Source organism: Gobius niger, assembly GCF_951799975.1.
Source record: "Gobius niger genome assembly, chromosome: 20".
NCBI classification, from domain to species: Eukaryota; Metazoa; Chordata; class Actinopteri; order Gobiiformes; family Gobiidae; genus Gobius; species Gobius niger.
Genome location: NC_136871.1, coordinates 25,676,277 through 25,693,029, shown reverse-complemented (window position 1 = coordinate 25,693,029; position 16,753 = coordinate 25,676,277). Strand labels below are relative to the sequence as shown.

Genomic DNA, 16,753 nt, shown 5'->3' with positions numbered 1-16,753 from the left:
AGTAGCGGCATCCCCATTGCTCATCCCACCACCAGAGGCACCAGGGAGCGAACGGCCAGTTCATCCAACGGTAAGGTCATGCTGCGACCTTTTCATCGGACACCGACAAAAGGTCGAGTGGGAGGTGTGCTGTCCAGCTCTGTGTTCTCCCCTCCTCCCGCCCACAGCAGGCAATGCAACCAGGTGGATCACATGATCCAATCAAGGACATGGTGTTGCCTCTTGACACACAAAAGAGCAGAGAAAGAGAGCAGGTGGAGCTGCTCAAATACTTGGACTAAAAGGACTGAATTGCAGTAAACCGGCCTTTCTAGAGACTGTGGAGGACAGCCGGTAAGGGCAAAATGCTCTGTTTTTGTTTCTGTTGTGTTTTGTATATCTCTGGGCTGATTTGGTTTAAGTTAAAACTGATTTGATATGCTAAAATAATGCCCTTGTTTAATTAAAAATACTAAAATTGTGGTTAAATTGCCATTTATCTTCATGATATTTACATTTTGTTTATCTGTTTTTTCTGAGGTTTTTCACCTGCTGGCAAGAGTAACAGCATCAAATAAAGAGAAAGAAAAGGAAAAAGATGTCTGTGTCTTGGAGTGAAATCCAGTTGGTTTATACCCCACATTAGAAAGGCAGCCTCTCAAGTTGGGCGCTGCAAAGAAACTTGACAGTATGGTCAGGACTGTGCATGTGATACATGAAATATCACACCATAAGGAATTTCTGTTTTTCTAACATACTATTCCACCTTCAAAAGTCGATGCTTTTGAAGGTTCATTGCTTCAGCTTCTCCCACAAAGTACCTGTACAAAGACCTGTTCCTTGGCCCTTGAATTGAAATGAGGCTCTTTCAAACTGTCAATGGAAGTTTTATGATCGATGATAAAATAAACAGTGACATAAAAACATACTATCATTCATCCATAATACATGGCCCATATTATACAGCATTTTGTAAGTGGGAAATGTTCCACCCGGCCTCTACGATGGCGACCAAAAAGATTTGCCATCAGTAACTAACACTAAGAGTGCGCCAAAAATGTGATGAGGAAACGTTTGCATATGATCTCAACAAATACAACAAAAGACAGAGATACCAGCAGCACAATCGGATCCTTTACAAATGATTTTATTCATGATAATAGTAAGAAGCCTCTCCTCTGATTTTCAAACGGATTAAACTAGTTGGATCACAAGGTACATAATAATCGTTAGCCCGTTTTACAATGATTTTTAGGAAATTACTTTTTATGCACTTGTTTTTTCCTACACAAAGTAAACATTACACCAAGATCCTTCCTATTACAGAGGACCATGACGCAGCATGCAAAACTAATATAAAACAAACTAAATTTGTGATTGCTAACGTTACTGCAGTTTGTCTAATACCAATATAAGTTACTACAATTACCAGGGACTTTGAATTAAAATAAGTCAGTAAGTCAATTTTCATGGGGCTCACAACTAATCCAATGTCTTCTTTTCCAAAGAGGAGAAATTGGCTTTGACTAATCAGGGCTTCTCAACTGGCGGACTGGGGTCCAAAATTAGATTGTGGGCTTGAAAACAGCTTGAAACTTTAATACTGCAGAAATTGCGTGAATTATAAAACTAGTTAAAAAAGATAAATGGAAAAACCTTACAGAATAAAATTTGGCCCCACAATCTGACCAGTCGAGAACCAGCACCCTAAAAACTAATATCTAGTTTAAACGGAAAATAATGTCAATATTTAATTTTTTTTCCTTTCACTCCAGTGTTTACAATTTCTTCAGAATAAAAAAGGTCCTTAAAACAATCATCAAAATACAATGAGAAATTTGCAAACTTATGTCTGCGAAACCTTATGAACAAAGATCTATTGCGACAGGTTGGGGGAATACTAAAACGTGACAGAAGTGTGTTAACGGATGTGATGGGAACAACAAGTAGAAGACTATTGCCCATTTAGCATGTGCTGGTGCCAGCAGCTTCCCTCGCAAGATTTCCAATACTTTGTATGGCCTAATTGTGTGCACTGGTTTATAGCACTGAAGCATTTCATTTGTGACCATTTTATAAGGTACGGCTGTTCTAAATAGTACAAAATTGTACAAAAAAAATCATTGGCAGAGGCAATCATACTTATATACATGTTAAATCACGTGTTGCATATTACACGTGGAGTGCCTCAGGGGTCTGTACAAGCACCTCTACTGTTTTTCCTGGTAAAGAGTTGGTTTAGTCTGAGTTCAGACCAAGCTTAGTTCTGACCCCAAATCATCAACCATATCTAGTTTGTGCAGAAAATGCACTAAAATAAAACAGAAATTGCCAGACTGTTGGGCCAGAAAAGCAACTTCTTTAGCCAACTTTTTGTTCTTGTTTTTGTTCAACTAGAAGCAGGTGTACCTCACAAAATGGCCAGCAATTGTATGCAGTATGTAGCCACAGTAGCTTAAGCTTTAATGCAGTTTCAGTCCCTTTTGTGTAGGTCCTGTGGGGAAACATCTGGCACAGCAGTCACAGAAAAAAAAGATCAGTACGTTCAATAGCAAGTCTTTGTTACAATATCATTTAGTACTACCATGGTTTTATGAGTACAGTCCACTCTTACTTAAGGCTGAACCAATAGAAATGAACAAACACGTTATATACACCAACCACATCGTACTATTTGGATATAAAAGTTGTAGTTGACTCAAAAACAAAAGATAATTCTGCCTTGGCGTTTGACTCCATGGCAGAAGGAAGCATTTGCGGCCTTAAGCATTTCGAGCTCAGAGAAATTAGAATACACGCCAATCAAACATTATGACCACGTGCCTGATGTGCAGCCCACAAACTGTGATCCAATGTGCTTGAATGGGCTCATCTGTGCTCCATGTCCATCATATGTTACCAGTTCACTACTGTTCCTTACTTGAACCACTTTTGGCACTGAGTGCTGGGCACACTCCAGAAGACCTGCAGTATTATCGACCTTACTTTAACATACTTGTCCATTTTTCCATCAACCTCTCTTGCTGCATAACCATGTAACCTTCTAACGGATGCTGTGATGAAGAGATAACCTGTGTATTCACATACCTTGGCTGTGGTCATAATGTTTTGTCTATTAAGTGTATGGTAAAATATGCACCAAAAGACAACCGCAAGACGTGATGACAGTTACCAACATTCGGCAACTCGGACAGTCATAGAAAAACAATACGTTTCTTGCCGTCTTCTTCTGACCCACGATTTGAAACAGTTGAGAAAAAGGCAAAAAAATAAAAAAAATAAACAAAAAAACAACACTAAGGCCACAAGAGTTTGAGTAACAACCCCACTGAACTCACAATGTTTAGTACAGAAGACATGGCAGCTTGTGTGGCCTACCTTCACTTGTCTAGAACAGGTGTTGAACGAAAACACTCGAGATTGAACTCTTGAGACAGCAAGGAGGACTGACTAGTATCTCCCCAGCTGCACCATTTCCTAATTCAGCAGCAAGTCGTGTGACCACATCCAGCTGATCCCGCACAGAGGAGTTGGCCGCGTCCCGCCACATGACTACAGCCGACTGATCACAGTCCAGAAGAGTTCGTGCCGAAAAGGTGGATAATACTGGTCACTTAACGAGAGGCCTCACCTCAGAAGTTTACAGTTTGAAGCACTGGTGGTTCAGTTCATATGTACAAGATCTCCCCATTTGAATCATCTGGGTCGTCTTAAATTTGAAAATACCATTATTTAAGTGACATAGTGACAACTCTTATTTACACCGTCGAAACTGCGCAGACGTTTGAACTGTTGAAAAGGTTCTCCAAATGCACAGTTCAAGTTTCCACTTAAACAATTGGTACTTCAAATTCAAACAGACCTGTTCAAAATGGGTCAAATACTTTCTATACCGTGATCAAACTTTGTCGAAGCGTCTCTTTCTCTTTTCCAGTACCACCAAGAAAAGGTTTAGAATCACATTAATAAAAAGATTTCCAGAAAGAAAATATAGATTACAAAACAGGAACACTTTTGTATACAGTTTGTAAAAATAAAGGGCAGAAAAAAAAGTAAAAAAAAAATAAATCAGTCTATGTCAGTATTCACGTAATCCCTCGCCCTCAATTGGACCTGCACAGGTTCGGTCTGTGGCCTGCCCCCGCTTTGGTGCAGGGAATTGCTGTGCCTGTTTGCTGTGGTTCAAAAATGACGGTGGTTGGAAGGGCAGTGTCAGACAGCGAGACGCCCTGGAGGGGGGTGCAGGGGGCTCCAGGTCGGAGGGGCGGGAGGCGGGTCTTGCGGGTATGGCCGCGGCTCGCAGCACTGTGGCGTCTCCACTTTTGGCACACTCCGACCCTGGCACAACCGCCGGTGCCGCAACAGTCTGTCCGTCCGCGAGAAGTTCTGAGGGAAAACAAAGATCGTTCATTGTGGGGAAAGTTGTTTCTTTCTTTTGTTTTTCACTGAAGGGAAAGTTGTTTGTTTCTTTCTTTTTTTAAACCAAATTGCGGAACATTCCAGTTATTATGTTGCTATGTCCAAGAGGCAAGTAAAAGATCATAAAACTGTTGAACTCTACGGTTGCTCACTCTTTCTAGTGTCAGTGGTGCTTTATTGCATCTCACATGTGCTGTGCCACAGGGGTCTGTTTTTTTGCTGTATCTCGGCCATGTTTAAAAAGCATGGAGTCTCTTTCCGCTGATGACTGGCTTGCTTTGGTATAGCTCCGAAGCATGAAATTATTTTTTGAGTTAATTATTTTAAGGCAAGAGTAAAAAAAACCAAAAAAAAACCTAATGTCATCCATGAAGTGTAGTCCATTCTGAGGTTTCATTGTTGAGAGACCGCTTTGGGTTATAGCTCTGCAGGGATTTGAAGGACTACATCTCTGAATGTGTATAAAGAATACTAACCTGCTGGCAGCGCTCACACTGGTAGGGCTTCTCTCCACTGTGAACGCGTTTGTGCCTCTCCAGATGATAGCGTTGGATGAACCTCATGTCACACATGTCACAGGCAAATGGCTTCTCTCCTACAGCACAGGACACAGTCAATGCATCAGCAGGTACAGTTGGACTTACAAAGGACTGATGAATGATGAACCATAGAGGTGGGCAATATGCAACAGAGCTGTAATTACTGCTGGTTAAAGAAATATTTGCAGAGTGATCTTTCAAGCAAGTATAGTGTATATATAATTTCACTTCAGCTTAGATGCATTTTTGTCAATATCACCCACCCCTAATGACCCACTAGCCTTCTAAAGCAAGTATCACAATTTTAATATGTATATTCAAAATTTAACATCAGTGGGGCCTGTCATCAACTCATTATGTGTATTTCAGAGTGGACTTTAGTGTTTCTAAGCCAAGATGTGCCGGACCCTAAACCAGGGCAGTGGTTTGAGGCTGGTTCAACATCCCATCAAATGACATGACAACCCAAACTCGAGTTTGTTGTGGCCTTGTCATGTGACTCAGCAGGTTAATGCTACATGTTTACAGCAGTAAAAGCTACAGGAGGAAGTGGCTCGTACCCGTATGAGTGAGGCTGTGTCTCTCCAGGTGGTTACGCTGAATAAACCTCATATCACACATGGAGCAAGCAAACGGCTTCACCCCTACACACACAGAGCAGGCGATTAGCTGCGTCTACAGCATAAGCCTACCACTGGCACAACCAAACAACATGCCATTTATGTCTGAACACTGTATGTGCCTACCAACATCCGTGACACACAATGACAAAGAAGACACACATAAAGGTTATTTGCTTCCTAGAATTCAGAACAAAAGGAATGAACAAGTCATTCAGATCAAGTTCAGACTTAATGCTGGTGGCTAATTTGTTTTAATGAGCATGAGACTAAGCTGTAACTCTACAAACGAACGCTTGTATAATTATTATGTGCATGAGTTAACATTAGATTAACAATTTAGAGGGACCAGTTCCCCTTTGTGTTCTCTGTACTAAAGTGTGCAGAGCGTGCAGAGGGCATGAGCCCGTACCCGTATGAGTGAGGCTGTGTCTGGCCAGATGATAGCGTTGGACAAACCTCATGTCACACATGGTGCAAGCGTACGGCTTCACCCCTAAAACCATCAACACAGCGTCTCAGTATGAAGGTCTAAGTTGGAAGCTTATTATCACTAATCACCATTGATGGGCTGTTAACCATTTCTATCAATGTTCAATCTTTTATATAAAGTTAAATAGCATATCTTATGTTCTTATGTTATTTTCCATATTATTCTTAACAAAATATTTGATTGTCTGATCAAACTAAACAGACACAACATGAGCTGATGATAGTGTCCATGGGTCGGTGGCGCCGCATACCCATGTGCGTGAGGCTGTGTCTGGCCAGGTGGTACCTCTGGAAAAACCTCTTGTCACACATGGTGCAAGCGTAAGGTTTCACACCTAAACGCAGACAGCAGCATTAAATGATATTTCTGCCATTACTAATACATAATCCATAAACAATTGGTTATTAACCACATCTAGGCCGATTCATGCAAAAGAAAGTCAGCACTTTGTATTGGAAATTAAATGCCATACTTAGTGGGCATAATAATTTGTTTGTAATTTCAAAACATTGGCTGTCACCCTTGGATTTCCCACACCCAATGATGCTCATACTTAAAAACATACTTTATCAAACCTAATCTCATGATCTGATACAGTTCTACAGCAGATGCGGGGCAGGAGAGCCGTACCCGTATGAGTGAGGCTGTGTCTGGCCAGATGGTAACGCTGGACAAACCTCATGTCACACATGGTACAAGCGTACGGCTTCACCCCTAAATGCAGAGCAGGCAGTCAGTCAATCTATTAATAACAGAGAAATCTATTTTTGTATTGCAACTTTATCTAACTCAGACATTTTTTTTAAAAGTCAGAATCCAATAACTGAACAAACTAAATATGACAGCCATCCCTGGACAAATGAGCTCATGGTGCTGCAGAGTTCATTAATGCCCTTTTGAGAAAATGTAAAGTTTCCAATGTTTCTAAATAGGCACATGGTTATCTCACGGCGGCCCATACCCATATGCGTGAGGCTGTGTCTGGCCAGGTGGTACCTCTGGAAAAACCTCTTGTCACACATGGTGCAAGCGTAAGGTTTCACACCTAAACGCAGACAGGATTATTACAGTGTGCCTCCTGAACCACCACCAATAACACGCTCAACTATTGGTTATTAACCACGCCCTTTATTACAGTGATGCTCCACTAACAATCCAGACACATAAGACACCGATTCCTATCCTGTAAATGTTGGTACTGCATGTTCTGTGGGTCTTTCTTAATCTAAAGCCCCTTTCACACATGTACAGGCCTCTAGTTGTTACTTTGTTTTAGGAGCTTAAATGTAGGAAGACATTTGTGACGCATACATGATTTTGAAGAGACACAAGTTTAATGAAAAGTCTAATGCAACAAGTGAACAGGGTTGGAAGCTCCTCATGAGCTTTGAGAGGGAAAAGCAGAATCAGATTGTCCAGAGGTGTGAAAAGGGCTTCAAACAACCAACACAGATCAACAAGTCAAATCTGAGCTACACCTGACAACAAAAAGATTTGACAACAGTGGAACCATATATAAACTACATCACACAACACATGAAACATCTTGCTCCTTTCACAAAGGGCGCTGTGGCACTGTAGAGTTAAGGGGGCACAGTTTGCAGTGCACATTGATGACAGATTGGTGTGCAAACACAGAGCGTAGAGGCCTATTCGTACAAAGAGCTTGAAAGCTGTACTCTCCTTTTTACAAAGTCTGCCAAGCAATTATACAAATAACATTTGTGTTTTCTTCATGAGAAGATAGTAGTGATCCTGAACAACACTGTATACTCAGCTGAAAGGAACGGACGGGATGGTTTGGGGGTGTTTCAAAGTGACTCAAGTTGTTCCCAGGAGCAGTCTGAAATCTCTGCCACCCTTGGCCTTCTTTTGTACTGGAGTCTATTCCTGGGAGTTGGAACTACTGTAGCCTTGTAAGACGCTGCTCGCTGCTGTGCAATGATTTGAAGAGAGAGACTAACAGAGCTGCTGCGTCCTCTGTGAAAGGGGCTGTGTGGTATGGTGCACGGACTCATACCAGTGTGCGTGAGGCTGTGTCTGGCCAGGTGGTAACGCTGAAAAAACTTCATGTCACACATGGTGCAAGCGTACGGCTTCACCCCTAAATGCAGAACAACAGTTATTGTATTTCTGCTCCTGTGGTTAATAACCAATGTCAGGCCCTGGGCTAATGCAAAAACAAGACAATGTCTGTGTTCGACCTCAATGTTCCTCCAGCACAGTATCTGAGCTGATGGTTTTAATGTGTCAAATCACTGCAGAATAAAGCTGTATATCAGAGCAGAGCCTGTATTATGATGGTGCAGCTCAAAGCAGTGATTGGTTGGTACTGGAAGCATACCCATGTGCGTGAGGCTGTGTCTGGCCAGGTGATATCTCTGGAAAAACCTCTTGTCACACATGGTGCAAGCGTACGGCTTCACCCCTACACACACAAAGGCCGTCTTTAGCACAGAAAAGTCAACTGCCAAAAATGATCTGAACTTCACTGACATATCAGTAAAGTTTGTTGACACTTTGCTTTCTTTTGTCAAATGAGAAGGTTGATTTTCAAATGCAGCTTATTCCAATTTCCAACTGTCCGAATTAAATCAATTTAGAGGGTCAAAGAGATGGCTTCCAATCCAAGAGTTTTCTCAGCGATTTCTAGCCAAATCCGTCTCAATCATCCATTTCATCAATCTTCAATTTGCCCTGTGCCTGCGCTCAGAGGCAAGACAATTTAAGGCAGTTGTTGGACAACTATTCAAGTATAACATAGATATGATGGATAAGTATGCTTCATGTAAACATGCAGCCAATACACATGAAGAACCTGTTCAAATTTCTCTCTTAATATTTGGTCAATGAAAGACAAGGTTTTTGAAGTTTATGAATGTGAAATGACACAATGTCTGTCTGGCCTGTCAGAGGCTGATGGTCAGGAATAACAATTTACTGACCGGCCACTTCAGGGAGAGCTAAAGGGGTGGGAAGAGGCTTGTGTCCGCTGACAATCAGAGTGATGAAGTCAAAATGTCTTGACAGAAGACACTGAGCTACAACAGAGTAACAGTTTAGGAGCTGAAGTCTTTGGGAGAAGGTTGTTGAACAATGGACGAATCTCTTCAGTCTCACAGACACCACTTGGACCAATTTTTCACCTCTGGGGAAGCTCCCAGAGGAACTTCAGTCGGTTGTTTCTCAACCAGAAAAGGTTGTTACTCTCATTGTTCCTACCTGATGCACATGGATGAATGTTTCTTCTGGTTTTGCAAGAGGAAGATGACATTTGTGGCACAGCAAGCACAGAAATGTGCCGTAAAGAAAACTTAGTTTTCAGCTTTCTATTGTTAGGCAGTCCATGATGATCAGCTCGCATCTAGAGCAATGCCCTAAAAGAGCTCTGCCAGCCTTTAATGTGCCAGTAAAGACATTTGTCCTGAGCATTTGAGTCATCCTTTCATATCGCTGGGACAACCTGTCGGGGAGGGGGGGGGGGGGGGTGGACAACTGCAATGCAGCGTCTGGGGACAGACCTGCAAAGCTAAATGCAGAACATTTATGGTTTGACATGCCCTGCGAAGGATAGATTTATGGTGCATGTTCTAGGTTGAGGAATGAACGCCAACCGAGACATGAGGAGAACATGCAAACTCCATAGAGCAAGTGCTGCGACCTTCGTGCCATGAGGCATGAATGGTAACAACTCGGCCACTGTGCTGCTCTTGCTGCCTCCGAGCAACACACTCGGAGCTGAGCTGCTGAGGTTAATGTGGTTCTAACTTTACTTGGGAGGTGGCTCATGTCCCTCAGGTCTTTGAGACCTGTGCATGTTTGCAATCATTACTAAAATCAAGGGTCATTGTGTCATCCCAAATCCCAAGAATGAATCAAGTCCAAATGTAGCTGAAGCAGAAAGTGCCCCACAGGCATCACAAACTCGAGTTTGAAGAAGCCACATGATTGTAATCTTTTGCATGCACACAGATGTTTGGAGTCACCTCCCTGAGACATACCTGTGTGCGTGAGACTGTGCCGCTCCAGCTGGTAACGCTGGATAAACCTCATGTCACAGATGGTACAGGCATAAGGCTTGACTCCTGCACAGAGCACAGCACACGTCAGGTCACAAAATGGCGGTATCATAAGAATAATATTCCACATTTAACAAATTGATTTAGGTGTTTACAGAGAAAAACAGCTGCTTTGCCAGTGGACAGTTTTCCAACAAAGTCCAAGTATAAACAGCATAATCATATTGAAATGGTACGAGCATTAGAGGTGGTATTATAGTTAGACTGTGTCACAGACGTAAGTAACTACACATTTATTCAGGTTGATAGAGTGTGAACAATAATTCAAGCCTACCAGTATGAGTGAGGCTGTGCCTGGCCAAATGGTATCTCTGGAAAAACCTCATGTCACACATGGAGCAAGCGTACGGCTTCACCCCTGGATACAGGGCCACACTTCAGCACTACGCACACAATGCATTTGTACCTACACACTGCTGAATATTTAAATACTACTGGGTTATAGCTGCTTAAATAACAGGGAAAATGCCATCTGACCTCACGACTTGCATTTGACTACACTACCCTCTGCCTGTACATGTACTCCTTACAGTAAATTCAAAATGAGTATCAACAGCTCCTACTGCTGTCCGTGAGAGGTAATGAAGAAATGTACCCGTGTGGGTGAGAGTGTGTCTGGCCAGGTGATATCTCTGGAAAAACCTCATGTCACACATGGAGCAAGCGTATGGCTTCACCCCTGCACACACAGGAGAATACTATCAGACATTCAGAGCATTCCTTTGGGATTTACACGAGTTTGCAAAGGCAGTGTGTGGCAGTAGCACAACAAAATGCTTCTGTACATGTGCACAGAAAAAAGACATTCTTGGGATTACACCGATCCAGCCGCTGTATAAGTCCACTAGAGTATTGAGACTGCCTGAAGTGCTGGGGGCTATGCGTACCCGTATGAGTGAGGCTGTGTCTGGCCAGGTGATATCTCTGGAAGAACCTCATGTCACACATGGAGCAAGCGTACGGCTTCACCCCTGGATACAGAGGATTCACATTAGCCTGGACTTCTGTCAATGAGGGGCTGGTATTAAATGACGGGGAGAGAGACAGCTCACATTCTTTACTCAGAGAAGAGTATGAGAATAGACAGGGACCATAGGGTGAAAGGATGACACAGAGGGAGAAAAGGGACAACTATAGACTACAATCAGTGTGCAGAGTAAGAACTACTTTTACACAATAATACAATCAGCAGATGTACATTTAAATGTTATATGTATGAAAGCAAGTCAATTGTAACCAAATACTAGGCTTAGGACATCAAAGGACTGCAGTGTCGAAACAGCTTAAATAATCTAATGCTTGTTGCTACGCGGATGAATGGTGAGTATTACAAACACAGCCAGGATGATACAATGTGAAGTTCTATATAGTACTATATGGTGGATAAAAAATTCTGATGGTAAAAAAATAATAATAGAAAAATGAGAGTGGGGTACGGTTGGAGGCCTCATACCCGTGTGAGTGAGTTTGTGTCTCTCCAGGTGGTAACGCTGGAAAAACCGCATGTCACACATGGAACAAGCGTACGGCTTCACCCCTACACACAAACATAGAAATATTAGTCTAGGGTTCAGACTCAAATACGCAAAAGACCAACTGCATTCTGCTATAGCCAGATGGAGCTGAGAAATAAAATGAAAAACTACATGGTGTGTTGTCCCAGCATTAACTATCTGGTGTTGGAGGTCAGCTAGCTAACATGAACCATTCAGTCCTTTGATGTCCAAGCAATCTGTTCTGTGGTTATCACGATCAAGCTTCAAAGTTAGTGCCGTGTCCACTTTAGAGGTACAGTTTACCAACATTTGTATATATTTCGTTTTGTTCCATTAACCTTTGACACAATTGTGCTTTGTTCAAACAACATCTGAAATGCTCCTCCAACATACAAAACATTTTGAACGAGTCAGAAGCACTCAGAGAACTAAAACCTGAAAGTGAACAGCAATATCGGAGAATGTATGTTGACCTTTAGAAACTTTAGAAGGGTTATAACTGAATCCTATGTGTTGTGTGCAAGTACTTTATTTTGAAGAGTTTGTTGGAAACGACTGTCCACAAACAAAAGGAACAGTTCAGTCTGCTGTGTCCAGTTCTCTATACAATGGTAAAGATTTCAGATGAAAACGCTCTTACCTGTGTGAATGAGGCTGTGTCTCTCCAGGTGATAGCGCTGAATAAACCTCATGTCACACACAGCACATGCGTACGGCTTCTCCCCTGAAAGAAAGACACCAGGTCAAGACCGGCTTCAAGAAACAATGCTGCAGTAAAAAGGATTGTATCTGAGAGCTAGGGAGACCGTACCTGTGTGAATGAGGATGTGTCTTTTGAGGTGGTATCCGCTTCTAAACGCTCCATAACAGTGATCACAAATAAAGTTTTTCTGCACTTTTGATGCAGGGCCGTTCTCGTCCCCATTTGCTCCCTTCAAAAGACAGATTTAATTCAAGATTATTCCTTTCAACACAGACACCTGCCTCTTTGTTAGTGGACATACTATAAACGCCGCTGCACTAATATTTTATATTTTCTTGTGATGTTTGGCTCGCTCTATGCAGGAAGCAGTGGCAACTATTAGTCTTAAACAGAATAGAATATATAATACAATTCATTTTTAGCCAACTTCAAGCGAATAAGCCGATAGCACCCATTTATATATAGTTTAAAGGCAGTTTGAAGACAGTCCAGGACAGTTATTTTCTATCTACTACTCAAAAAAAATCAGGGTATACAAATTGAAGCACTTCAGGAGTAGAAGAAGGACTACCCAAACCCGCATAAATGAAGCAAAATAATACTTTAGGTTATGCTTTGGGCGATGGAGCAATGTTATAACATGGTTTAAAGTAAAAAATAAAATAAAAAAGGATATATCCCCATTAATACATGGCTTTCTATGTGTTTTCAGCACTTTAACACAGTGTTGACAGGTCGTGTAGAAGCACAGCCCCTAGAAGCATCACCGACATTACATCCATTCTTTGCTAAAATTATCATTGTTGGTGTGATGGGCCCTCGTTTCTTTGTTGAAAAAAGTTTTAAAAGCCCCTGAAAAAGTTCCATGTCTTCTCCTCCCCACGTCGGCATATGTTTACTTTGGCACTGCAGCTGGGGAGAAGGGCCAGTGCTGCCCTGAGGCTTGTGGGAAGGGTAGTTCTAAGTGTAGTTCTAATTTATCGGCAGGCTTGTTATAACATATGTAAGAAATCATCTATTGGGCCAGGATGAATTATCGTGTGGGCCGGATGTCTGGTACAAAGGTATATTCAAAACAAATTGTTGCTATAGATTACAAACATACATACCTTGGCCTGATTGACTGTTAATATCTCTGTAACTACACAAAGTTGAACCTCCTCTCACACTGCTCAAAAGACTTTAACATTCATGGATTTTCTGTTTGGGTGCATCTTAGTAATAAAACAGTGACTAAAATTAGGAGTAATGCGGCCTCTCTCCTCCATTTGAGATTTTGATACTCAAATTCTTTGGCTTTTTGGAGCACGCGCAGCCCCTTGATGGCCTAGTGCCCTGGTGCGGCTGGCTGTTCCCCGTTACACACACAACTGCAGTTATTGTGCTCCGTTTCTGCTCCCCTCCCCCCAGTTTCTTCTGCACACAACCTCCACCCCCTCCGCCATTTTCCCTCCGCTCCTCCCCCCAGCCACCCACCCCCACACAACAGCGTCTGCATGCATGAGAGCTCCCAACAGACTGCCTAACCCCGCTAAACGCTACAGCACGGCTAGATAGAAAAACAATATGGGTTTTGTCGGGGCCTTTTGACATTTTTGTTCAGTGTTATGTAAAAGATTATGTAAAATGCAATAACAAAATGTTTTCCGTGACAGTAACATTGTACAGTAAAATCTCAATTCACTGCTTTTATTGTAACAGAAAAGTGAAACAAACCGACCCAGTCTAAATTGAAAAGCAAGGACTAGCATAGGTCTATTTTTGTCCACAATGTCAGTTGACATTATTGAGTCAAAATGTCTTAATATCATTTTAAGAATTTTGTAAAATGCTTAACGACAGCCTGCTAGTGAGTAATCTATAAAATGCTGCATGTTCATTCAGTGTCTCTTGCATTTAAAGTTTTAAGCCATAATTAATCACATTTTAATACCCATTCACACAACTTGCCTTGATGTTGACACCATTGAATTGAAAACTGTAATCTGCTGAGTCCAGGGCGGACAGATAAACCACTGACTAACCTTCCCTCCCATTCCGTCGTGTTCTCTCACTTTACACGGAGTCACAGATTTCCTGTTCTTCTTCTTCAACTGCTCCTCGTTGACCCTCATGTCCTTATCATCCAGTAGTCGCTGGTGGGGGAAATCTCCTTCCTTTCGGATCAGCTGCAATAACAGAAAGCATGATTACGTCAACTCTTTCTCATCAGCGATAACAGAACCAAACAGACAAAAATCTGTGATTACCGTGAAGTGTTACTTATCTTGCTGTTTAAACTAATGAAAAAGTAAACTTATATCCAAACTAATTTAAGAATGATACGTTTTTCTAAATCTTTTCACATGATCATAGATGTAACATGCTTAGATTTATTCTTATTCAAACTAATACCCTGGCCCAATGGTGATGGACCATAGGTCAGGAGGACGAATTAATTCCTATCATAAAACTGAAAGGAATGAAATAGATAGATGAAGAGATGCTAACCAGAGGCGGACAGCTCATGCCCGATGGCAGGATCATGTGGCTCTGGGGCGGCCGGTCAGGGCCATCTCTCGGTGGAGGGCCATGGCCAAGTGGGGTCATCATCTTTTTGGGCGGAGCAGCCATCGTACTGGCCTGCATCAAGGCCATGCTGGAAAGGACAGCCTCGCAGCCAAGCAGCCCCGCCTGTAAAAACACACCATAAATCATATGAAACAAACAACAACATACTTTTGTCTGCGTAAGACAATTGCCAGTCACTGAACTTCTCAACATCGACAACATCCTGAGTGACACAAGACTGAATTACTGATATAATCACGTTGGTGTTTTAAAAACAAACCCATTTCATATGGTCTCGCACTGAGCTGCTGGGCAGATGAGACATGGCTGTGGTGAGTGTGGGCGCAGGGTCATCCACAGAGCCGTCAGTCAGGATGGTCGGAACGGTGGGACTCCCACCTCACTCATCTAGCATTAAACTGAGGAGAGGAGCACACCAGTCAAACACAAAAACACCAAGAACCACAGAAATACAGAACATATATGGAGAATATAATCAGACAATAAATGTGTGCATGATATGTCAATGAAATACACAAATAGTATAGTAATACATGGTAATTATAGATACTCAACAGCAAAATGTCTCATAAAACACCAAAAAATAGAGTTATTTTGGAACAATAACAAGTTGCAGAGCAACAATTATCATCCTCAACAACTTTAAAAAAAAGTAAGGCTCACCCCACATAAGAAGAATCTTGTGCAAAATGCAATGTATGAGATATATGCTGGAGCAAGCAGTAAATGGAGATACTTTGTTGTACCGGTTTCACAATGATATGATAACAAAACATGCAGAGTAAAGTCATCCACAAATGTTTCCAGCGTGATCTGTTGTAAAAGGACAGGGCCTGTGTGGGCGCTCTGTTTTTCTGCAGGATTACATTACAGCCATTGCTCCACATGGGTTCATATCTCATATCTCAGGGTTTGTGCTGCAGGTTGGTGGTGGTCTTCCCTACAGTGCGCTGTGGGCTAGCTTAGCATAGCTGTTTGAGGCAGCCCGTCACTTTTGGTACTTTTTAGAGACCACCTGACGAGAAACATTATTCATATGTCACATTGTAACACTCCTATTGGAGATTATGCCTGCAAAGCAATGGCCATCTGCCTTAGTTTCTTTCTCAGACATGAACGCGCTAGTGAGGCAGGGGTCAGCTAGCCGCTCCTGGCGCCCTCGCCCACTTCAACGTAAATGGCATAACGAGTGAAGCCCTACTCCCTCCGACAAGCAGCCTTTATGTCGCCTTATGCAACAATGCGCGCTTTATATTAGTGGATAAAATCTACACAGTAGCTCAGAAACGGACATTAAACAAAGAACACAAGCAAAGCTGGTTAAAGATAGGGCGATAAAGACATTCGTGATGGCCGCCCGCCTCCCCCTCCCAGAGAGGCTAACGTTTGTTAGCCCCAGAGCTCTGTTAACACTGGCGCTGTAATATTTGGTCAAACCGCTTTAGAGCTCTCACCAAATAAAACCGTGCATGCCAGACACACACATGCACAGTTGGATGCTTACATTATATGATAGACATTTATGAGAAAACAGAAAACCTTGGTATGTACCTCGGTGTAGTCGTCGGCCGTGGTTTTCTTCAGGCAGCGCTAGTTTACAAACAGAGGAAACGCCACAGGAAGCTCCACTCCCCCACAGCTCAGCCCCGAGAGGCGCTCAGACAGGCGCATCCTCAGCCCTCAGCCCCCGGAGAACCACGCTATTACACCGTTACAGCTGCTGAGTGCTCCTCTGCATTATGCACGGACCCTGCCATCAAATAAAGGAGATTACATCAAACGGTTTCAGCAAAAGATGGCCCTGTCTGCTTCGCAACGAGAGGAATGAGACGAGGCGAGGCCAGAGAAGGCGCT

General features: G+C 42.5%; 1 protein-coding gene across 35 annotated transcripts; it reads right to left on the bottom strand.

Moving 5' to 3' along the window:
• Nucleotides 1–4,135: 4,135 nt before the first annotated feature.
• Nucleotides 4,136–16,753, bottom strand: znf740a (zinc finger protein 740a). 35 transcript variants are annotated; one of them, XM_079578703.1, is made up of 20 exons: nucleotides 16,451–16,753; nucleotides 15,159–15,297; nucleotides 14,819–15,001; nucleotides 14,353–14,496; nucleotides 12,437–12,557; nucleotides 12,266–12,349; nucleotides 11,583–11,666; nucleotides 11,017–11,100; nucleotides 10,725–10,808; nucleotides 10,404–10,487; nucleotides 10,052–10,135; nucleotides 8,395–8,478; nucleotides 8,071–8,154; nucleotides 7,012–7,095; nucleotides 6,681–6,764; nucleotides 6,301–6,384; nucleotides 5,970–6,053; nucleotides 5,498–5,581; nucleotides 4,875–4,993; nucleotides 4,136–4,365 (listed from the first exon to the last, which is right to left on the bottom strand). In XM_079578703.1, exons 2-20 carry the CDS (start codon nucleotides 15,201–15,203, stop codon nucleotides 4,192–4,194), a joined length of 1,878 nt encoding a protein of 625 aa, XP_079434829.1. In that variant the 5' UTR covers nucleotides 15,204–15,297; nucleotides 16,451–16,753; the 3' UTR covers nucleotides 4,136–4,191. The 35 variants fall into 35 exon arrangements, with proteins under 35 accessions (XP_079434829.1, XP_079434840.1, XP_079434831.1 ...); XM_079578714.1 differs by having other exon boundaries at nucleotides 14,383–14,496; XM_079578705.1 differs by lacking the exon at nucleotides 5,498–5,581.

What these genes read in the sequence shown, in the direction of transcription:
- znf740a (XM_079578703.1), bottom strand. Translation starts at nt 15,203, where the DNA reads ATGTCTCATCTGCCCAGCAGCTCAGTGCGAGACCATATGAAATGG. An exon ending in TGCGAGACCATATGAAATGG is followed by an intron (nt 15,002 to 15,158) that starts GTTTGTTTTTAA and finishes GTGTTTTTACAG; the next exon opens with GCGGGGCTGCTTGGCTGCGA. An exon ending in GCACAGCCTCACTCATACTG is followed by an intron (nt 10,136 to 10,403) that starts GTAGGCTTGAAT and finishes TGCTCTGTGCAG; the next exon opens with GAGTCAAGCCTTATGCCTGT.